Raw genomic sequence first — 24,950 nt, forward strand, 5'->3', positions numbered from 1 at the left:
GAAGACTGGTTCAACACAGCTGAATGTAAAGTAGATTGTAGCCCGTTTCCGTCATCATCATCATTACTCCTGTCTCCTAACATAATCCACTGAGAGAGGCGCGCGCACACACACACACACACACACACACACACACACACACACACACACGCGCATGCAGGTGAATAAACATTAGTTTTTAGGCTGTGCCAAAACCAGCTGAGAGCTCATATCTTATCTGGGTTTCCTCTCATAGCCAACTTCTCCTCCTCTATCTGCCCGGGTTTTCAGCATTCGGCTCCTGCTCTTCCACTGATCCATCAATCTGATCCCCTTCTCCAACGGGTCCGTCTCCCCCTTTAGTTTCATCACTTACCTCCTTAAAAAGACGAAGCACACTCCATCCTGTTGTTTTTCTCTACGTTTCTGGCAAATTTAGTCCCGCATCTCTCTCTTCTCCAACATCAAGTCTCTTTCACTTCGTCTCTGCCTCTAACACTCACTCACTCAACCTCCATCACCCCTCCCTTTCCGAGCCCTTCCTCCGTCCCCCGACACCTCGCGCTCTCCTCCTCCTCCTCCTCCTCCGTGTCAACTTACCATCCCTCCTTCCATCTCGCCCCTTTTTTCTCTCTGGATGTAGTTGTATAACTTATCACCCCGATCTCCTTCCCCACGCGATAATTGGTGTATGTCAGCAGCAGATGCAAGCCTGCTTTATTTAGCGGCTCAGTATTAGCTATTCCAATTAGTCATCTAATACCAGTAAGAAGAAGAAACTGTTGGCCTCCACGTACCGGAGCGCCGTGGGAGAAGCGGTGTTTGCTGTGCACCAACAGCGGCGGCCGGCTTCTTCCTCTGCGCGCGGCCGGGCAGAGGGTGCTTGTGGGTATTAACAGATGGCGAAACACTTTCCCTTGAGTATCGGCATTATTCTGCCTCTCTCTAATTAACTAGGTTTCAGTAGCAAACCTTCGGCTTCGCTGTCCCCATGGTTACCCAAACACTGAACCGTGGCTGGCTGCATTTGTATGTGCGTGTACATGTGCGGCTGCAGGCGAGCGCTGTGTTTGGGCACACACATCTTAGTGTTTGCGCCCTCCCGTGTGTGTGGGGCTTCGTCTCCGTCCTTGCGTGATTGTGCATGCACATGGAGTATCTTAGTTGCTTTGATGCCTTTGTTTCCCCCACAGGGCTCGGAGGCTGTTTCTGTCTCAAGCACCTATGTATCTGCGCAGAGAGCAGCAGCATTAAATAGGATCATTGCACATTTATCAAAGGTCTATTGTACCCTGCAGGAGACAATCTTAATAATTTTATAATCCTATGAATAATGATTGTAAGGGGGATTTAATTATAATGGTTTTTGTAACAGGAAAGGTAAAGGTAGAACACGGAGTTAGTTCACCTTCTGTGCGGCAGGAAGTTGGGAAAGCTTGTTTTAACCTCCTAGGCAGTCAGCTATGGATATGATTATGTACCCAGTACTAGTACACCAAAGGACAGCAAAGCATTCAATTCAGCATTAAGAGTGTGATCCGTTTTACATCACACTGAGGTAAAGTGGAGGAGAGCATTAGGAAGGGAACTTGGGTGATTTTTCATCTTAGGCTCTTTTTACTCTTGGATTTGAGCTGAAAGTACGATAAAGTACTGGAGCGCTTGCGAGTTTACCAAAATGGAGTGAGAGCACCATGGCTGGCATTCACCAAACAGCTGCAATGTAATAGCAAAAGTCACTCATGTGTGACAGAGTAAAACGGCTCATATTTGCAACAGACAGGCTCAAATTTTTATGGAGTGTCTGACGACATGAAAAGAATCTCTGCATGAATAAATTTTTTTCCCCTGTTTCACCTCCTCCTGTCTCGGTTCATTCATCCCTTGAAGCGCCTGTCCAATTTGCACTTAACACTAGCTACAAATGCAGTGTACATGCAATTGTCATGGGATGGATGTCTTAATTATTTTTGGCATTCTGAAGCTTAATTTGAGCTGTGCTTTTTGCCATTGTAGTATTATAATACAGCATGCAACTTCAGGGAATATTCTCCAATCTCCACAGGATCCAAAATATACACATTAGCCCAATTACATTTACATTAAACTCCATTAACTACTGCACTATTACAAGCTTGATGTTGCCACCAAGAAATTATTGCATAACTTCCAGACCGGAAGTTATGCAATTACAAAATGGCATCATAGTAGAACCCCAGTAGTTGTGGAGGTTACAGACCACATCCACCCATGAATTTTTGAAATCCATGAGTCTTTGCATCTCTAAAAACACCTGCAGCTGCCTACAAACACCAAATATGTTTTAATATGCGTAGTGGAAACCATATCTACGGTCTTCCTTATCTCCACTTTTAGGATTTAGCCAATCACCGCCCAGAGAAAGGAGTGATGCTTCTGGATCGATTCTTTGCAAACTGCTGCCGTTATCGTCAACCAACATTGTACCTATGGGATTTCAGCATCCCACGCTGCTTTTCTGTTGAATATATTACATGTTGTATGAAAAAAAATGAGTGAATAGATTAATTTTCTTTGAATAATTTGGGGGTTATGTTCCAAAAGAAAAATCCACAAATAGGTTTAATCTGAGAATACATGGATAGTTGGAGGTTCAGTGTCTTTTGGTTAAATGTTGCAACAGCAATAAGCGATAAACACATTTTGACATTCCTATCCATCTCATGTCATTACTCTGCTTCCAGCGCTCTTTTTGACCTTTAACATTGGTCAAAATGTTGACCAATGTTGGAGGCCAACCATCACTTCTGCCAGGTGTGGGCTTCTACTGCATCCTATTTAAAAAAAACAATCAATGAGCCACTGCTGCTCCATGGTGATGTTTTGTTCACAGCCCAATGTCCAAAAAATGTGGAAGTTGCTATTCATGGTTTATTTTTCCAGTTTGGGAAGCAATAAAACCATAGGGACAACTCCAGTGCATCTGGTCCTGCCCCAGTCCCTTTACCTATAGGAAACAAAGATTAAATAAAATTAAAAAATATTAACCTACAAGTAAACCTTGTAAATAACCTAAAGTATAAAGTAAACTAAGAATAAATTTAAACAAAATTCAAAGAAATAAATATAAAGAGTAAATAGTTCCAACAATAATATTGAAATAGTAATTTGTTGATATATTTTCCATTATTTAATAAAAAACACCTTGATCACTAACAAGCTCAAAGTTCTCATCTTCATCACTATTAATTTTACAAATACATTCATTGCCACCTATTTAAACATTTTTGTGATTTTATGCATGAGTTTGATTTTGCTTGTTTAAATTCAAACATGTGTATTCGAGAAAATCCTGCTGCACTGAATACGTAAATGAAAGACGCGCATGCAAACATGCATTCATCAGTGTGAACATTTCCTGCCCCACAACAACCTCTGGGTTCTGGCTTTCATTTGCTGGTCTTGATTCATCATCCAGAGCTGAGGATCAGCAGGTTCTTTTGTATGCTCCAACATGCACGCAGTGAGCGTTTGGTGTTGCGTGTGGGGAAGTAGAGGGCAAAGTGTCAGCCGGATCCACAGGTGCTCATTTCCATCTGCACTTTGATTCATAAAGGAAACTTTTCGCTAAGACATGCATGCGCACACTTTTCTAAATCTCATTATTTTTTTTAGAACATGATATTCAGAGCTTGTTAGTGAAAACTTCTTTAAACTGTTTCAAAAAGCAAAAGAAACCACCTTGACCCTTATTTTTAATGTTGTAATGGCGCTATCGCACCTACAGTGGTGATGGAAGTGACTGGTCTTGCTTTTTTTTTTTTTTTTTTTTTTTTTTCAATTTAAAATTTTAATATTTTTTTTAACTTTCAATCTGACTAAAATTCTCTTGTTTTAGTTCAGTTAGCAAAACCAAAATTATTTCTATTTGCCACATGCCACAATAATTAAATAGTTATATTACTTTCTTCAAATTCAGAAGTTTGCACACATTTCTTCTTGTGCACATTTTTTCTTGTATTTAGTAACGCTGCCTTTTCAGTTCCATAATTTGGGTCAAGCATTTTGTGTATCACTTAACAAGCGTCTCACAATAGTTTGCAGGAAATTTGTCCCGTTCTGGAGTGACGGAGTGAGAATGTCTTGAGATGTTGATTCAATATTTCCACATATTGTTCATTCCTCCACTCCCATACTTAAAAGCTGGCATGGTGCTCAAGCTTCCCCCTTTTTCGTCCAAATATAACAATGGTCGTTATGTCCGAACACTTCAATTATAGTTCGATGAGAACACAGGACATGCCTCCAAACAGTAAAGTCTTTGTTCCTGAGTGCCCAGTCTGGCATTTTTATGTTGCTACTGAAATAATGGCTTCTTCCACTTTGATTGGCCTTTTAGTTTCACTGAGGAAACTAATGTTCTGCTTTAATCTTCAGCTAACATCTTCACAAGATCCATTGTTTTTTCCCGAAGGTTGATGCCCACATTTGGCACCAAAACACATTAATCTCTGGCGCACAGAACCCGTCTCGTAGCAGAACAGCGTGATGTTTGGATATTCCAGCTCTGTTTGTGCTTCATGATTGAAAAAAATAAAGATTGCACCTGTAGGCATCTAGAAAATACCAAGATCTTCAAATGAACAAGATGTTTGATTTTATTTAGATTTTTCCATGATTTCAGGCATTAAGCAGCAGGTTTGAGACTTTGGCTTAAAACTACATACATGGTTGCATCTCAGTTTAACTTAGAAAATCACAAGTTTACAAAGACATTAAGGCAATTAAATACTGCTTATATAGTAGAAGGGAAAATTAGGGTTATAAGAAAATGGCCCCTTATCAATTAATCATCAGTTGATTAAAATGAGTAAACTTTAAATTAATTCATCAATTAATTCAAAACCATTCATTTGCATCCCTACTTTACTACTTTGACTGCTCCCTTTTCATACCATTACATTTCTAGAAATGTCTGTGGCCAAGAAGTGGAAAAAAGGCCTGAATTTTCCTTAAAGGGTTCAGCAAGCTTCAGACTAAGTAGGTCATACTTGGTGCTGTCCAGCCATATCTGAAGGCAGCAGTGTCTACAGCAGTCGCAGCCTCCCTATGGTGTCGTCAGGCTGCTTTCTTGTTGTCTGTCCAAGAACTCAGTCTTATTTTGTAAGTCTTTGTTGTGTTTATTCATAGAGCACAAAGTGTGCCACTCCTTGCTCTTCCCTCCAACCATGTAAGATTTGACGCCGTAGACAAAGACAAAATAACACGGCTTATTGTTAAATCTATGTAAAAGTCCACTGTGAAGTGGTTTTCTGTGAAGTGGTTGTGTCTGTTCAAGTGTAGAAATCAAATGGAGGCCTTCATGACCACCTTGGAAAATCTTAAGGCAACAGTCACAAAACCTGTCATATTTATATATTAGCCTTTGTACTAAAAGAATATCTGTCCCTTTATGGGCCTTCTGAACTCTTAACGAAATTGAGGATAATATAAGTTGAACTTACATTCACTGTAATTGCCAGGGCACCGAGCACAAAAGTAGGTGAAAAAACACATTCCCACATTGTGAGAGAGCCACTGCTCTCATTTAATACCAGTCACAGAATAATTCAGTCTGAGTGACTGTACTGCAGCCGATATTAGACACAAAAAAGAAATCTCATTTCTCGTCTCTGGGTGTGCTTTCTCTCCACGTGTGGAATGAGAGATTTTATGAGCTGTGAAATTGGAAATTTGTTCAAAACTTGATAAAGCCTGTCGATTATCGGCATCAATTTAAGTAAAACAGGAAGTATGATCATGTCCAAACCAATATACGATCAGTATTTTGTTTAATAGATATTTGCAGACAGGCTTGTTGGCATCTCTGGTGAATACGTGTAATAAATCCTAAAGTAAGACATCTAATCAGTTGAGTAAAAAAGAAAAAAAAATAGAAACACTTCTCTTGAGAAATTAGTATTTTAAGAAAATCACTAGTGGCAAATGTAATGGCTCCCCTGCTGTCAATACTTTGCAAAGCCCAGTTTTGCCAAAAGGATAGTGATTGGTTTTCTCTGGTCATAAGCCTGAAGAGCATAGAGAGCAAGGGATTTCTGAACATGCCACCTTGTACAGAGTCTATTAATAATCCAGATGTATGAGCCGTCTTATGCTCTCCTCCATTCAGATCACCCCACACGGTTTCTGTAGGATTTGGCTCTTAGAAGTAAGCTCGTTTTAGTCTGGTTAAGCGTTTCTGTCTTGATCTGAGCGTCTCCTTTGGTCTTGATGATGGACCTAAGCACCCATTTTCAGTTTGCTGGCAGAAAGCATCAGCTTTTTGTTGGAAATGTTCTGGTATTTCTGAATGTCAATGATGCCATGGACTCCATCAGTGTTCCCCAAGGCCTTTGGTAGAAAAACAGGCTCATAGCATCACATTTCTCCACTGGGCATGATGTGTTTCTCATGTAAAATAAAGTTTTTTTAAACAACACATCACCCTAATACCCAATTCACACTCTTGCATTCTTGCCTTTCCAGAGGATGCGGTGCCTTTGGTAAATGACTCTTGAGCATCATACTTTAAGCATTTAAACCTGCACTATTTATACTATGATCACCAACAAAGCTCATAACTGTGATTTGGATATTGCAGCAATGATTCTCTCACCTCAGGGTGCTGCAAGCTTGAAACTGAAAATCTAACTGACAGCATTTTTCTTCTTGCATGTAGCTAAGGACATAAAAAATACTTTTATTTGGCTTTTTTCATTTGAATAAGTCAAATGAAAAAATACTTTCATTAGACTTTTTCCTCACATTTTCCTCAGGAAAATGTCAGCTTTTATCCATCCACTTAGCAGCCATTTCGAGCATGAATGGTTTATTTTGGGTCATGCCACAACATTTCAGTTAAATTTAGATCCTGACTTTGACTGAGCCACCGGAAGCAGTAAAGCAGCCTGTCATCTCACTTCCACCACCTTTCTCTAAATCTGGACGTGACATGGTGTTTTAAAGCCTCCTTTATTTTTCTGGACAGGGTTTGTTTAATTTATTGAATATTGATTTGACAGTAATCAGGCCTGGGTGTGGCTGGTTTATTTTAACTCAGCTTAAAGCAGCAACAACAAAAAAATAATTAATGATTTAAAAATGTTGGTAATTACTTTTCAGGTAAGGCTAGGTTGGTTTGTGCGATTCGTGAACTCATCTATATTTACTCTGGTTACTTTTGTTTGATTTTTAAAGTTACCTTGATTGTCTGAAACACTTATGTGTGCTTAAAAAAACAAAAACAAAAGAAACCCACAAGGGAGTGAATATTTTTTCAGAGCAAGAATCCACATGTTCAGCTCAGTGCCCTACAGTTTTATTGCTGTGAAGGTTTTCTCCTTGTATTTTGGCTCCTTTAATAGATTGTTGCTGTTCAAACAGACATGAAAGGTGGGAAAGGGAGTCAGGAAATGACATGCACCACAGACCCAGCTGCCCAGGTGTGAAACTGGGACTCAGCTGTCAAAGGTGTTTTCATCCAAGTGGTCTAAACTCTCAGCCTCTCAACATATTGGTTGCCTTGCAGCATATACTTATGGAGGTTTTTTTTTTTTTTTTTTACCTTTATCTGCATCTCTTTCATGAGATTATTTCTAGTCAGCAGCTTTACAGTCATGCGTTTTATCTCTCTGCACTAAATGTTACATACGTTTTAGTATTTATTCCCAGGCTGTAAAACATCAAGGGTTTCATTCACCTCAGCAGTCACAGCTCTGATCTGGGGATGACTTTTGACCTTAAATAACCCAGTTCCAAATGCAAGTCAGAAAACCAGTAGGATTAGCTTATTATTGCACTCAGTGACCAGTTTGTTACCAGTAAGCCAACAACAATGCATTTCTCAGTTCTTAATGCATTCAGCCAGTCTAGCATTTTGGTTTCTGTGTAACAGATTAGCTGAAATCCAAACCTTAGAGTCACAAAAGTTGGAAATAACCAGCACACCAAAAATACACAAGCGTTTTAATATGGTAAAAAAAAAACAATCCTTCACTACATACCTTTGTCAGTTTGTTACAGATCTGACAAGGTGTCTATATGCAGATAAACGAGTGTAAACACTGACAACAATAATATACAAGGTTCTATAAAATCTCAAGCACATATTAATACATAGTCACTAAAGTCAAAGAAAACAGTTCAGCACCAGCTCCTTTAGGGTTTACTATCTGTAAAGAATGGATCCAAAATGCTTCCTTTTATAGCAAGAGCTTTAGAGTAGATATGGAAATACATACCTCATTACTGCAGCTTTCATCACGTTTTAAATGTGTGCACGTTGCCAAATTTGTTTATGAGGTCAGGGTTAGTAAGCAACTTATGGCTTTTCTACTCAGAAATGTTGCACCTAGGGGAGTGCCTGATAATTTTCACAACTTAGAAGTTGGAAAGTCCAGTAAACCTGCTGTGGAAGTGCCAAAACCCTTTCACCTAAGAAAAACTAGCTTCTTAATTACCTCAGACAGCAGTGTTAAGCGCCCATATTTAAAAGCAGAAATAAATAAAGTGATGAGAAAAACATAATCTCCTCGTCTGTCAGTACTCTTCGGGCAAACTAAGTATATTCTTGCTGCTTCCATAGGAGGAAAGAAGAGGCCAGTTGCTCCTAATTAAATGTCATCAGTGTAAGCATTTCTGTAAAGTCAGGACATTCGGCAAATCCCTACTTTGGCGCATACAGGTGTGTGTTAGCACAATATCAAATGTGACACTGTTTGGATAAGATGCTGAGAGAAAGAATATCATTTCGACATATGACGTTTCAAACCAAACCAAACACAACAAATCAGCACAAACACTTCGTACCCATTCGGTCGTGGATGGACCAAAGTATTCCAGAGTCAAATATGAGTCCATCTGTCAGTAAAGTTTGGTCAAGACTTGATTTTATATGTTTAAACTCATAGTAAATCAACAGTAGAGCGCCTGAAAAGATATTAAGATGTTGTTGTGGGAACTGAAAAGCAGTGCAGAAATGAGTGTCTGAACAACTCAATGAACTCAAACAATTCTGCAAAGCAAAATGGGCCAGAAAACATCCACAACCTGGTGAGAGACAGAAAATGAGTACCTTAGGTTATTGCCTCTGTAGGTGTACTTCGTTTTCCTAATGCTCTACATTACATCTGGGCTCTTCATGAGCCAAATGATCTCGTTAAACAATTTCCCTGTAGAAATTTAATTAAGTTAAAATACCTGTTATGGTTGTATAATAGTGTTTAACACCTGGGACAGTGCAGCATACTGTTATTCTTGCTCAGATATAACCTTGACTTTGGTGTAATGCTTGGTAGATATAATGTTGAGTTTGGTTGGAAACACAACACAGTGATGATGTTCGGCTCACAAATTCACATTTCTGATTGTAAAATCTGTAATTTTCAGCCTTTGTAGCAATAAAGTCATGTGTTTTTTTTTCTTTCTAGCTAGCAACTCTGGTTGTGCAACGTTATTGCTGCATATTTGAAACTAGTGTTAAGATTTTCATCTGTTGTAGATGAAACGTCAGGCTGTAGCCCACATCAAGAATTCAAATAAGTTTTAAGGCAGAAAACAAGTTATTTACTGGTAATGAGGCAGCACAGCTTGATGTTTGAATAATCTTCAGACACGTGTAGATTTAGCTCCTCTTCCTCCCGCCTTAAAACCAAGTTTCCTGATACAACGCACAGTCTCAGCTGGCTCAGTGCCTGCTGGCAAGTGGTATCTAAAACGAGGGATGTCCCCTGTGTTTTCTGACACGTCTCTCTAACCGCCTCTCGCAGTGAGATTATGTGCTTATCAGATTATGCTAACATGGTCACATCAGTGAGGATGTGATGCAAAAACACCAGGAACCACCCCCAGAAAAACGTAATATATTTTTATGAGTTTTTGGTCAGGTTTGAGTTAACTGAAGGCACTGCAGATGTCCCTGGGCTAGTGTTGCTGACTCCACACGTTTTTTTGGTTATGCGGGTGAGAAAACACTTGGGTATCGCATATGTTGAAAGCAGCCACAGCCAGGCTTATCACCCTGCCAGCAGTTTACACTTTTAAAGCTGTGCAGTGACATGATACAAGCAGGGAAGGGTAATGATTGGAGACATGCTGGCCAGCTAAGCTACAAGCATTAATTCAGTCTGTTAAACAAGCTCATTACGTTATTATATTCAAGCAGCAGTCACCTTTTTGTTATTGGTAAGAAAAGCTGTGTTAAGAGGGACTTCCATGACTAAAAGGAAAATCAAGCCATTTTGTCTCTTTTTCTTCCCACTGAATTGTTTGTAATCCTTAGGACCGGAGACTCAGCATGAGTTTATTCATTAGCTTCGTGGACAGTGGAGTTAGCCTCTAATAATGTGCTGTGCCTCTCTGTTCTCCTTGATAAGATTTAGAACCTGCTGGTTCTTATTCTACCCATCAAATCAGGGTGGCGGCACCAGAAATGGCACATGTATAAGATTAACAGGCTATAAACTGGTGCTACGGAGAGCTGTGAAAGAGATTGGAGCGGTGAGTGCTAATCCTAATGAGAGATCCTGAAACATGTTACAGACCTGCGATAATGTGGAGAAACACGAGATTCAGTTGTATAAATCTGGCTTCACTTTTTTTTCTTCCTGAATTTAAAAGTTTGGACTAATTTTATATTTTTGTATATTATAGACAAAGGATTAGTTGGGTTTGGCACTAGAGATGAATAAAATAATCACATTTATGTAATTTGCAGTATGTGAAATCATGGTTACCATCTCAATACCAATGTTGGGAGAAAGATAGCTTGGATAAAATATTTGAAAGACTATTACAATTTGTTCTATATATTAAAACACTTTTTGACAATTTAACAAGGACTCAGTCTAATTGTCAGATTAGACCAAAATTTGACTTTTTGGCTTATAAGAGAAAAGCTACTAGTGACAGAAAACTGAATCTGTTCTCCCTGAACACATCATCCCCATGGAGATACAAGATAGTGGGAGAGATGCTCTTGATTTCATTATGATTTTAGTGTACAATAAGAAAATAAAGTCATTCATTCAACTAAATACGGGGCAGCTCTGGAAGTAAACCAGTTAGTAGATGCAAAAGACCGAAACACTTGTAGGGAGGGCAGGTGATAAACATCCAACCAACCAGAGCTGGTTGGATGTTTATCAGAGCAGCTTCAGATCAAAGTTATGCTCTTGTGTTTAAATGGGAATATTTGGGAAAAGCCTGCTCAGACGTTTCCATCCAGTCTGACTGAACTGAAGCATATTTTAAAAATGTCTCGATTCATTGTCTAGATGTACAAAGCTGGTAAAGACGAACAAAAGGGTGGAACTACGCACTGCTTTGCATTGATTTATCAGATAAAATTCAAATAAAAAAAACACTGAAGTTTCTAGTTCTGTGACAAATAAAAAAAATGAAGTCAAGCTGCTGTCATTTAAAAAATACAAAGGCTTGAGGGGTTAATATAAAAAATCCTTAACAATGTATAATACTTAAATTTCCTGTAATTACTATCATGATGTAAGCTGAAACCAGCAGTTATTGATTTATCGATCAGTAGAGCAAACATTTGACTGTGGTGTCAAAACACAGGTGGCACAGGAACATTTCAGGATGAAGGTGTAAACATAAACTAACCTGAACACATTAAAGGTCCAAGTTCATTAAAAAAAACAAACCCCAGCCAGAACAAATAAGTCTGAAGCGCACCAGATATATATGTTCTTTCATATAAAATAAGAACAGATGCTGACATGATTATGTAAGAGCTGCATCTTCCTCTTTTCAACTCTGTGACCAGCTGCACTTATTTTCTGGTACATTCTGTGACAAACAAAATCAATAGGGCAGCATCAGCCAAGGCAACATGACGCATGTACTGTCTGTCTGTCGGTAACGAGAACTGTGCCGTGTAAAGCTCGCTCATGACTATGCATCTCTGGGTCATGTTAATGTTTCCAGCATGGCAGCATGAGCCTCTTCCCCTCGTTCCTTTCCGTCCATTTTAGAATAAAAATCACACTGAGGTTTCATTGTTGATCTTCTGCCATCAGATGCATCGTTTCAGGAATATTTTTTTTTACAAATACTGTTAATCATTACAGCTAAACAAAAATGCTCACAAATGATCCTACTGTGATTCTTTTTAACAGTTTTCTTTGACCAATGATACAGAAAATTAATGAGGAAAGGAGTTGCTGTGGTCATTGACAAACACAGTACTTTGACAGGATTTTAAACCACCTCTAATTTCTTTCTAATTTGTTTTTAAAAGACTGCAAAATGACCCCCGCTTTTGTTTCTGTCCAGTCCTAATATTTGACCATGAGAGAGCACTTTATTTGTGGCTAAATAAAGTGCAAAAGAGATGCTTCTGAATGACTTTAATGTTGCTAAAACACAAAACGTCTCAATTTTAAGCAGTGTTAGTATTGGTTTTTAATTTGGGTTCAACTGAGAACAAATAAGAACAAAATGAGTTTAAAGGTTCATTGATAGGTTTGTTTGCCCCTGAGTTTTGTAGATTTGTTGTCTATAAATGATTCATAAGTAAATGGTTTATGGGTAAGAAAATTTTTAGGAATGTCAAGTACAGAACCAACATTTCTGTGAGAATAGTCCACAGAAAAACCTTCAAAGAAATATTAACTAAGGCCTCTTAGGTCACCAAAATCTGAACATTTCTTGTTGTAATGTGTTTATTACATTTAACACTTAAATTTTGATTAAATAAATTAATTTTAATGCGTAAAAATAAGACTTTGCGTATTAAAATTTTAAGTCAATCACATCTTTTTTGTTTTTACATTTAGGCGTTTCTGGTACACCTGGAAATCTGACACACAAGCAACATCCACTTATCCTGTCCCGCTGGGGATTAATTTCTGCTTCAGAAATTTATCTGATGTGATGCTGGAAACACTTTTGTTCTGTGTAACTTGTGCAAACAGGAGTTAGCTTATCACCAAAGCTATTCAACCCTAAAATGCAAAACATGCTGCAAGCAGGCACAGATGTCCCAAACTCTGTCATTTATTCAACAGTTTAGAAGCAAAAAGGGTTTTTGAATTGAACATGTTGCTTATTTTATTTAGTTTTAAATTAAAATATGGTTAATTGTTAATTACAATTCTTCAACTAAAACCTTTTATTGACCATTGGTTTTAACATTGTGATGCTCAAAGCTCATAAAGGTTAAACTGAGTATTTTTTGGGGGAAAAAGCATCAAGCAAAGCAAACATTTGGCTCGGACTTATTTGCCAAGAGGGCGCAGGATTAAAAAAAAAAGGTTTCCACAAAATTCAACCAGATCCACACAGAACAAATGAGGAAAAAAAAAAAACTTGAAGCCAAGGAGTTCATAGACACTCCAGAGAACCTCCAGAACAATAAAGTTTTGACTGACTTGAAGCCCTAAACTGAAGATGAAGCTTCATGTCAGAAGGTCATCAAATAATTTGGTCGAAGAACAAGCTGGGATTCCTCAGGGTTGTCAGAAGCTAGTCAAAAACTACAGCCAATGCCTGCAAGCTGTTATCCAGCAAAATAAACATCCAGAAAGGCTGGAAGCATTAAGAGGACTAACAAGTTTGGCCCTGGTTTTTTGTGGATTAATTAAATTTCTGTTTGAAAAAGGAAAATATTGCAAGCATCTAAAAACACCAAGGTTATTTGAAAAAGTTGTTGAAAAGTTTGAACAAGCACACTTTATTCCAACAGGGTTTCACCTTGTATTATGTTTGTTTTGTTTACTTCAGAGGGTTTTTTTTATACTTTATTGTCTCATAATGTGTGTATTTGTGTGCTTCGGTTGATTATCCTTTGCTGCTGTTAATCTGTGATTTTCCTTTCAGATGATAAAAAAAATATATTTTTTTCTTTTTTATTAAAAAGAAGAGACAAAATATGTTTGATGGGTTTTCATTGTAAGTGGCTATTTTTGAGGAAAATAAAGGAAATAATGCTACAGACACATTGATCAAATTAGGTTATATGTCCTTTAGCTTACAGTTTTGGGCTAAGATGGATCCAACAACAAGCTGCAGACACAAGCATTAGCAGCAAATCCTCTAATCTGAATGTGTTTTTGTTGGTTTATATCAAAATCAGTGACAAAAGGTTAAACCCATTAGACTCTGCATTGATCACTTCTGTTGAAAAGCTCTTTTCTTCTCCTCTCTTTCAGCCAATAAGAGCCTGCTTGGAGGAGGTGGAGGTGAGTACCAACCTGTCTGACTCTTTACCATCTAGCATGAACTGAATGCAAAGACACCACCATAAATCACGGCCAGAGGATTTATTTCAAGAATAAACGTCTCTTAATTCGGTGGCTCCAGTAGTGAGTGTTTTGGTGTGAATTTTCCTTTGTGTTTGGTAACAGGCAGGTCTTTGTTGTGGCAGGTGTTCATGGTGCCTTTGCATGCTGCTCAGCGTGTGCCTGTCTGCTCGTTTCCTCCCTCCATGTTGGTGCACACAGGTGCAAAGTCAATAGTTCATAATTTATTGTTGTGTGAGTGCTGCGGAAATAAACAGTCATTTTTCTACGTATTGTTGACTCAGTGCTTTGCAACGCAAGTGTGATGTTGAGTCGTCCGTGGTTAATCAATATTTGTAATAAATCTACACTACTAATGCAGTGGCTGCATTCGCTAAGGACACACACACACCGTTTACACAGCCTGTGTGTGTGTGTGTGTGTGTGTGTGTGTGTACGTTGGAGTTTGCAAATTTGAGGAGTGAGCATTTGCCTGTGGTTGTTTTCTTTGCCTTTGTTCACTCAAACAGCTTCAGCCTCTCAGACAGACCCACCCGCTCGCTCCACCATGCTGCCGTTTTTACCCTTCCAATTAGTTTCTGCGTGTTCCTGCGTGTGTTCCCGGTCGCCGTGGTGAACTATTTAGGACACACCAGCGTGCCTGCCTCTCTGTGTTCATTTATCAGCGCATAACAGTGGCTTTGCTTGGCTAAAAATGATCCATTGAAGTCCTCAGTGTCTTCATGCACACTAAGGCTCCACCCCGACTCCTTAACAACCGGCTCGATGCATCAGAAGGGGCGGCCCACTCGCCTCCCATCGCGTCACGCACGCGAACAGTGAAGTACCTCGAGATCTCCGGCAGCGTTTGATGTCGTCCCCTGGTCTCTGGTGGATTTGCAGAGAGAGATGGTTTATGGAGAGCAGTTGATTATGTGTATTCATCTGACTGCTGCATTAAGATGAATATACAGTGCTGCCCTCTTACTGTTTTGTTTTGTTTGTTGTTTTTACACAGATGTTTCAGATCATTGGCCAAATTTCAGTATCGGGCAAAGATAAGCCTAATAAAAACAAAAAGAAGTTTTCAAACAGTTATTTTATGCATCAGCTGTCAGATTCATCTGAGTTTAGGTGAAAAAGTAATTCTCCTTAAACCAAATAACTGGCTGTCCCATCCTCATTACAATCAGTCTTTAACTTAGCCTTGGATGAATTTTGGCCCACTTTTCTTTGCAGAATTGTTTCGTTTGGAGCAACATTAGAAATGTCAGACTTCTGAGTGTTTCTATTGAGTCACTGCTTGTTTTGGGCCTCCTTCTGCATGAGTTACTGCATCGATGCAGCCCAACATGGAACCTCATCTTCTGCTCAGGTGTAATAGAAGCCCAGGTTATTTTCATAGATGTCATCCGCATTTTTATCAGCCCGTGCATACATAAAATAAACCCTGCAGCCGTGTTTTCTGCGCTTGTGGAGTACTTCACACCTTCGTGGTGGGTGTTCCCAAAAAGTTTCTCTCTTTGGCTGTGTTTTGTAGCAAAGGACTTGAGACGTGACTTCATTTATTTGTTCCCTTAATACACGAAATAATCGTTTTAACACTGCACTTTGTATGAATTATGGTTGTCTTTGATGCAATAATTTCTTTGATTTTAAATGTGTAAAAAAAGAAAGACAATGAGACATCTTTGAAGGGGCAAGTACTTTTTCACAGCACGGTAAACTGGTTTAGTTTATACTTTTGAACCATATCTCGTACCCAGCAGCCCCATTCTGAATCCGATTGCTTCCCATTTCTCACTTTCTCAGTTGATTTCTCTGAAGTCTCATTGTATTTGTTTCCTCCTCACCCTCTCCTTTTCCAGCTTCGTCCCTGGGGGTTTTCCATGGCAGATAGAGCCTGCAGTAGGTGTTAATTAGAGAGAGGTGAGGGTAGAGATGAGTGAAGAATGGAAAAAAACAACAAAAGAAATAGGAGGCAAATGATGCTTAGAACAAAAAGAAAAAGACAGACAAAAGCAACAAAAGGTCCAATAGTGTTTTGGAGTCGGTCGCTGGGGACAGACAGATGCACGAGCCGAGCCCAGTGGGGAAAAAACACACAAACATCATCAGGAATACATCGCCATTCCCACTGTGCGCTGAGTTACACAGCTCTCATTCACTCAGCTTTTGAGATTGTTTATTTTTTTTAGTCAGAGGTGAGGCAACAAAAGGTCTTTACGGTGCTTACTCAGTCTCAAGGGTACCTGGGTAAATCTGATTCGGTTTGATCAAATGCACACCTGCCGACATTGTTTCCACTCGTCAATGCAGAGGAGCGCTGCGCTCCGTCGGCGGCGGCGGCGCATCAACAACAAGCAGGAAACGAACCCACTTTAATGTCCGTGTCATGCAGCTGTTCATTTATTTCAGCATTTGTCAATGTTTCATTGATTTGATAGATTTTTATAAATAGAAAATAAAACCAGAAGAGGACTGGGTAATTAGACTGATAGACTTTGAACTTCTATTTTTCAATCAGCATTTTATATTTGCTGCTTAAGCATCAGAATGTTCACATTTTGCAGGCATTTTTGTATGTTCCCAGGCAGTACTAGCTTTTTATTCTCTTTTTGAAGTTTTTATTTGGACACTGCCATTTAAATAGGCTTGTGTTTTTTTTATCATTTAATTTGTAGGATATTATGCAAAATCGACCTTTCGAGCTTTATATTGTGTTATGTAATTTCCTCCTCTTAAATATACCTGGAGTGTTGCTGCCCAAAGCACTGCCTATTTACCCAAAGCTCCTCCGCAGAGCTGCAGTGTCCAGCTGCACTTCCTCTTCACATGATATCCCTCCATGCCTTCCTCACTCAGCTCCTCCTCCAGACTAGCGGCAGCAGCAGTTAACACTGACAGGCAGAAGGGGGCGTATCGGAAAGAGTAGAAGCTTCTTAAAGAGACAGAGACCATTATCAAGGGATCAAATACGGCTATGACGCTTGCTTGATTGTTTTTGATATGTAAAGCCTTTTTAAAACGACTGAAGTTACTTGATTGTGGTATAAAATGTCACTATATGCCTGGAAAATGCATCATATCCCCCTTTTAAACAACCTTCTGTTCATAAGCCTGAGGAATAACTGAGTGTTTTCCACATATACCAGACGATTTAGCAGAACAAGCATCTGAAATTGAATATTTCTGCACTTTTTTATTAATTGCAAACACCATAATTACAAACAGATTCAAGCTAATACATCAGCTGTCGTTGATAAAAAAAAAAGTTACATTAGTGTAATTACATAGCAATGCCAGCCTTGCACCAAAGACTCAAAATATTGTTCTTCATAGTGGAGATATCTGAAACATTTCGTTTCTGTTCAGGCTTCAACAACAAGCCATACCAACCACACCATACAACATTATTAAATAAGGCTTTATATTAAGTTAATACTGTTTGTGTTGAGTGCTCAGGTGCATGTAGGACACATTTGTAAAGTTTTTTTTTTTTCCATGTCCTCAAAACAATGAAGACACTGAAGATGTAATGAGGACTCCGGCGTCCGGATTGGGGGGATGTAATTTAAAATTTTGCTCTTTGCTAAGCTGTATAAGCACTTCGATGCTTCTTGATTCAGGTTCAGTCCTGCGCTTGGAAGGTTGAGATTTTGAAGTGAACAAACAAACCATCTGAAAATAGACGTGTTGAAGGACTTGGACGTTGGCAATAAAATGTAAATTTGTGCTGCACAGTGGCACAGACAATGTGACGGTGGAAGAGAAAGAGGAACGCTGAAAATGCGAGTCACATCACAATCAATATTGTCATTGCTCTGTTTGTCAGTCATACCACAGTTACATGTTTTCCTGAAACATGCAGCCCTGAGAGGACTGGATTGAAAATAAGTGCCTCAATAAAAAAGTAGCTGAAGTTCACAGATGCCCTTCAGAATTATTCAAGACCTTATTAAAGAACTTATAGTATAAAAAGACTGTGTGTGGTGCACTACTTAAGCCAAAGTAACCAAAATCAGCATGAGTATTTATGTATTTTACTGATTTATATAAATATGCTTTTAAAGTTACACAAATCTTTCAATGATTAATGATGGAAGTTATGATCTTGATGAAGCATCTTACAATAAATATGCTTTTTGAGGTAAAAATGGTTTGAGACATTAAGAATTGTTAACAATTATTATAGAAACAAGACTTATTGATACGCCTGATAGATTTAGGTTTAACGTCATCTTTAAATTTTACCAGCACAGCACCTTTCTCACACATCTCCACTAGACTAGCAGCAGCAGCAATAAGCAAGCGCCTGGTTATCAGCTTATTGTACAAACTACTCCTTAGTGCAAGGGTTATAAAGTGCATCATGGAGGAGCATTGTTCTAATTAGGAGCTGAAGAGAAGGAGCTTCTTAAAGAGACAGAGACCCAATGTCAAGGCATCACACTGCAAAGTCAGCCACTTTTTAAACATGTAGCATTTTCAGAACAAGTGAAGGTGATTTGGTTAACAGCATTTAAAATGTTTTTCATAATTTTCTTACTAAAAGTAACGTTAACATTTTATATTGTTTAAAAAAGCAACAACAAATTCCCTCTGACCTCTGACCTTATGGCTCCTGCCTTGCTTCACTTACAGTGAAGGACAAACATTTACATTTCATTTAAATGCTGCACATTTTACTAGTTTCCGACTGATGATACATAGAAAGTCTCCCATAATCCTGGAAGAAATAAACTTTCTGCAATGGACAGGCTTAAAAACTGATATCACATGGCCATGATCCTCAGGCACCTGTGAGGATTTGCTTTCAGAACAGAGATATTGAAAAGAGAAAGCCATTGTATGGGTTCAGGAGTGCAGTTTGTAACGGTAGGCATAAACACAACTTAAAAACCATTAAGAAAAGAATGCAGAGACATTCTCAGGGTTTATCTGAGGTGGACTGAAACCGAGGGAAAGACAACGTTATGCTCTGATGAATTTAACATTTTGAAATCATGGACATTAAATCCTTTGGGCTAAAGAGGACAGAGACCATCTGGATAATCAGCATACAGTTCAGGAGGCGGCATCTGTGACGACACATGATTGATGGTCTAAATGTTTGGCCCCTCATTCTGCTTTTATTTCACTCCCTACACATCTCTTATTAATTTTGAGTCAGTGTTGTTTTGATTCTAAATACATTTAACAAAAATCCCCAGAACATGGGTGACGTTTTGATCATAAATGTCAGAGTTTACCTTTGGTTTGAGTTTTCCTCAGTATTTTGGCCCCACATTTTGTCAGACTGAAGCACTTTGTAAGGATGAGAAGCCAAACCTGTTTGTTTATTTCAAGACAAGGTAGATAATCCCCAAAGGTTGGAAGCAGCAGTGTCTCCTTTCATCTGTAGTGCAGTCATGAAAGATGACAGTACAGTTTACCCCCAGGGTATCACTGATTTTTACCCCGAAGCAACAAATTGCACATTTTACAGCTTTCTGGGGGTTTCTACTCAGATTTAACACTAACCATGAATCAAAGGACATGGAAACAATGTTTGAGAAGATAACTCTTGTAGTCATTACCTTAGAGATAATTAAAACTTTTACATTCATATTACCTCAGCTTTTAAGCCTTATAGTAAGACTTAGTGGCGCTGTTCATCTTCTAAAATTACTTTATTGATCCATTCACTCTGACTATCACAGCACACTCTACAAATGTTGGCACCTCTTCATAAAAGACCAAAGATAAATTAATTTTTCATTGGGGCGTCATAATAATAGTAATTAAAAAAAATATGCCCCTTAATCTGAATCTATTTTAGTGTGGAGAAAACTTGTGCTCCACTTAGTGGCCCATCTACTTGTTTCTCAAATCTGTATCAAATTATTTGATTTGTTTTTAAGTTTTCTGAGTGTCTTGGAACTTTAAAATTAGTAATGCAGGACTTTTTAAACATTTCTATGACATCGAGACTCGTTTCATGGAGCCTGTCTTCACATTAGGAAATATGTTTGGACATGCCATTCAAGTAAAAGCAGATGTTTGTTTATATTCTTATGAATTATATAAAAGAAAAATATGTACTTCCTCAGATTTTGACCCAATAGCTTAAGTCAAAATTTTAAAAGGTTTAAAATTACTGTAACTGTGAGAAACGAAGCTGTATGAGGAGCCAGGCAGACATGAGTTTATCATCAGTATCCTAAGATCTTGTGCATGGCGTCATTAACTATTTGGAAAACAAAGACATAATGAACAAAAATCAAATGGCTTCTACTTTACATTTGAAAATGGGTCATAATAGAGTAAATCATTAGGAAATAATCTAAAACAGACGGACAAATAAACACAGAAATGGCTCAAAGACACAACTTCAACCTTTTTCCAATCTCGGTTCCCAAACCTACGAGGTTAAGATTTGGGTGTAGAAAACTCTTGTGATGAAGAGAAAAGAGTACAACAGGGAAACATATTTTTCCCTTATTATCTCTGAAAATCCACTGTGCAATCCTCGCTTAGCACCAGACAGACTCAATAAATTATTACTCCTGTTGGTAAACGCAGAAAATCATTTGGCAATCCCTGATTATTATGGCTTAGATAGCAAGAAATTCCCCTATTGAGTTCAAAGAATATAAAACTGCTTAAATCAGCAGCCTTTTATACCATGTTTATATTTCCAAATGTCCTAAGCCGTAATAAGATTCCCATGATGCTCTAGATCAGCTAGATTAATGCATGCAAATGCTTTCATTTAAAAGACAAACACTGGGTGGACAACATGTTTCCACCAATCTAACAATCTAACACACTAACTTGCTACAATATTCTGGTGCACACAAATATTTTCCTCTCCATTTTTTTTTTTTTACATCTCAACACAAACGGAAAGGTTTTCTCTACTACAACATTGACCATGTTGTTTGTTTCCCTTTCTTCCTCTTTATTTAGGACACATTCTGTATATTTTATACCACTAAGAACCGTCCAGCTGCTTTCAGGTTGGAGCATCTTCCCTTCACATCATAAAAGGTTACAAAGCCAACTTGCACAGTTTGATTTTACGACAGGATGAGGGAAAGCCTAATAATATGAAGAAAGCAGGATGGTGGTTGAGCAGCAATAGCTGCTAATAATGCTAATGTAAAATTGATATTGGCACAAGGTGAGAACAGGAAGTCAGCCGAGTCGTTGATCACCATTATTTCTGAGACGATTCATGCTCACATAATTCGTGACAGGCTTCACCCTGTCTGCTTATTCCTTGCCACCTAATAATTTGCTAAATCCTTTGTTTAGCTACAAAAGCTTATGACTGGATGAACGCTACTGACAGGACAAAGCAGCGCCTCGTGTTGCACTATTTTTATTGCACAGTACTTAAAGTATAGTGGATAAGAGGAGCAGCAGCCTGTTACTGATCCACTGCGTCGGGCTTGTGAATTCCTTGCATCTCCCAAAGTCCCTTTATTACACATCGGCAATATGAACTGCTCCATGAACAGTGCTTCCTTGCTGTGGGCTGTGGAAGAAGATTACTCTCTGCAACAAAGGAACACTAAGACCCACATGATTTGGCTAACTCTGGCTTCTGCAGCATCATTTGAGCTTTGCCTTGACAGCTGTGGTTTTTGTGCTCCTTCTTATCTCTGGAGGGATTGTCTCCTGACCTCTGTGAGCAGCAACATGGCTCCCATTAACCTCCCATTACAGCCAGCCTTTGTTCATTTGATGCATTTATGATCCAGACTCAAAGTTGCTTGACTGGTATTGGATTTCACTACAAGTTTAATTCTGAATATGTGACACCTGATTCTAAATGTTGCAGAGCAGCGGAAAAGAAAACATTTTGATTCTTTATGGGACATTTTAATGAAATGCAGTTCCTTGATTTGTCACATTTTGTCACATTTATAGCCAGAAGAAAATCTACTTCTTGACCAAATCTACTTCCAAAAGAAATTCTTAAAAAGACGCGTGATGTATTTTATTCCTGTTACTCTGATATACTTAAATCCAGTACAGTCAGTTACTTTTCAGTGTCTCATAACGAGTCCAGAGTGGAAAACCAGCTGTTCTGGGAGAACATTAGTAAAGAAGCAGCATCATGGACACCAACAAACACAGCAGACAGGTCAGGTTTAAAGCTTGTTAGATCACATCCCAAACTTTAAAAACCATCATCTGCAAATGGAAAAGTGTGGCATAATGGCAAAACTATTAGCTCCTGGTTTATACTTGCAGTTCGGGCACATTTCATCACTTAGAAAATCTATAAAATTATTATATCAGTTCATATTCTTTGAATTTGCCATTTGAGAACCTGCACAGTATTCTTTATCCTGGAAATGTGTTCTTCCTTACAGTTTTATTTTTACCTCTGTGCAGGCTTCCATTTTCTCTTTGCTGCTGTTGCTCCTGAATTACCTCACTGAGGGACAGTAAAAGATATTTCTATTCTATCATTTTTGTTCTCACGAAAGACGTCTCACCAGAGGAGATGTACAGTTGCTATCAGAACTGAGTGTTTTTTTTTTGGGGTTTTTTTTTGTGGTTGGGTTGGCTGTGCAGATCCACATTTTTGCAACTCAAGTGATGCCTAGGAAACAGAAATATCAGGAAGGCCTTCAATATAATAATATGAATATAAGCAAAATGTTAAATATGCTTCTAAAAACAAGGAAAAATAAAATTTTTAAGGTCAAACTTTGTAGTTACTAGTAATTCCTCCATGCATTCTTCTTCTACAACCAATTCTTCAATACAGTCAAATGTTATGTGCAGTGATATTCCCTGTTTAAAACAGGAACTGGAGTGGATCTCATGCACTTCAATCATTGGTATAAAAGCCAATGGGATTTTCCTAACATCAAAATTATCTTAAGACATCCGGCTCAGCAATTAGTTCAGCAATTAACAAAACTCCAGTGAAACTGTGAATCTGCTGAGTTTATCATACAAACTACTTCTCAGTGAAACATTCAAGATGGCTGAAAACGGCATAATAAAGAGCATTGTTACGATGAAGCCGGGTATCAGATAAAATAAAAGCTTCTTAAAGAAACAGAGGCCAATTTCAAGACGTTAAATTGCGAAGTCAAATTTCTTTTAAGTTATGTTTGATCTATACAGCATTTTCACAACAACTGCAGGTAACATAGTTACTTGATTATGTTATAAAATGGCACCATGTGCCTGAAAAATACATAATACTGCTCCATTAAAGAGGCATGTTTTAGCTGGTAGTGAAGCAGTCATGCAGACACTGCTGGCATTTCACTGATTTGGATCTTCCAAGACATTCAGGCAGTGCCTACAAAAGATGAGCAGGTTCTCAATTAAAATTCAGCTTCCTGCATTTTCTAATTTGTTGGCGACGGGTGGGGGGGAAAAAAAAGCCAGAATCTTTTCTCTCAGGATTTTCTTGCAGAGCTGAAAAGCTCTACTGAATTTGTGTGAGCTGACATCTATAATCAATCCTCAGGAGCGAGGATGGGGCTTGATAGCATGTGCTGAAAGTCCCTCGGCTGTGGTCCCATGTGTCTGCAGCTCGCTCTTCCTCTGCTTTCTCTTCATCTGTATTCGGAGACAAATACGAGCAGAGAATAGGCTTGTCTGCTCGCTTTTTAGAACAAATGAACAAAAGAGCATGGATTGTGAATGAAGGGAGAGAGTGGTAGATTGGTTTTGGGGTGTGGAGATGAGAAAAGTGGCAAAGGGGTACTTTGTGTGCCTTCCACATGCAGGCAGAGCTGCCTGTCTCCCGGCGTCATACATAAATTTGTTTGTTTCACCGCTGATTGTAATGGGTCACGTTATTGGCTTCGCATGTGCTACACATTTATTTCTATTTATCAGATTGCGATATGTTTCTGTGACAATGTATGCAGGAGTTCATGTGTGCATATATGAAGGTGTGTGTGTCTGCATGTTTGTGCGTCCATCCAACAACAGACCCATCCTAAATGTTGCCTTGGCAACAAGCTGAATGAAGTAAATGAGTGTCCCGGCTTTGCCGAGGGATTGTAGGGAAGCAATATGCCAGCGTTCCACCCCATTAGTTTGATAGACAGGCTGTTTGGCCTATAAGAGGTCAGCTGGCAAGGGCAGCTGTGTTATTATTCCACAGGACAGGCATTAGGATTGGTTTTACTCTTGTGTCAATCTACCTGTTTGTGTGCGTGTCTGTGTGTTGTTTGGGAGGAGGCAAAACTCGTCTTGGCAGTACAATAATTGCCTTGTGTGTTGTTAGGGCTGAGTAATATGCCAATGTTGTTAAGCCTTCCTCAGATATACTGTGGTACTCGGTGTTAATTAATAAGCCATGGGATCTTACTTATTGCTGCATGTTATTTTGAGCATGTTGGGTATTTCAGATATCTTTTGAAAGGTGTAAAAAAATCTATTTTATTGCTATCAGAGATATGACTTGATTTAAACAGTAACCAGCAAAAGGCTCATACTACTACCTTAAAGCTATTTCGTCAATTTTTCTAAGGGTTATAGGCAAAGTGTCAACTTAATTTGGTCTGATCAAACTCTCTCAAAATGTCCATTCACACCATCCTTTCAATCGAACAATAGTTAATTTGCCTAGAAAGTCCAGTTCATTTGGGAAGGTGTGATCGTGTAATTGAACTCTCATGCAGACCAAAAACCAGTGGTGGAGAAAGTACTCAAAAAATGTACTTAAGTAAAAGTACAAATACACAGTCA

The 24,950-nt window shown here is 38.7% G+C and overlaps 2 protein-coding genes across 6 annotated transcripts in view; one reads left to right on the top strand and one right to left on the bottom strand.

Annotated features, from left to right (window-relative positions):
* Window positions 1–455, bottom strand: part of flrt1b (fibronectin leucine rich transmembrane protein 1b) — a 54,168-nt gene extending 53,713 nt beyond the window's left edge. The window contains exon 1 of one of the 2 annotated variants that reach the window (XM_015033613.1): window positions 356–454. The gene's annotated coding sequence lies outside the window, so the exon portion shown is untranslated. Of the gene's footprint in view, window positions 1–355 lie in introns of both variants that reach the window. The other variant, XM_015035126.1, reaches the window with a different exon arrangement.
* macrod1 (mono-ADP ribosylhydrolase 1) overlaps window positions 1–24,950 on the top strand; it is a 188,455-nt gene that overhangs the window by 80,517 nt on the left and 82,988 nt on the right. For all 4 annotated transcript variants that reach the window (XM_015037864.1, XM_015037071.1, XM_015038656.1 and 1 more), the window contains exon 4: window positions 14,166–14,195. In XM_015037864.1, coding sequence (XP_014893350.1) covers window positions 14,166–14,195 — 30 coding nt within the window. The remainder of the gene's footprint in view (window positions 1–14,165; window positions 14,196–24,950) is intronic.

The sequence above is a fragment of the Poecilia latipinna genome, unplaced genomic scaffold, assembly GCF_001443285.1.
Source record: "Poecilia latipinna isolate Pla-1442-1.1 unplaced genomic scaffold, P_latipinna-1.0 Scaffold0, whole genome shotgun sequence".
NCBI lineage: Eukaryota > Metazoa > Chordata > Actinopteri > Cyprinodontiformes > Poeciliidae > Poecilia > Poecilia latipinna.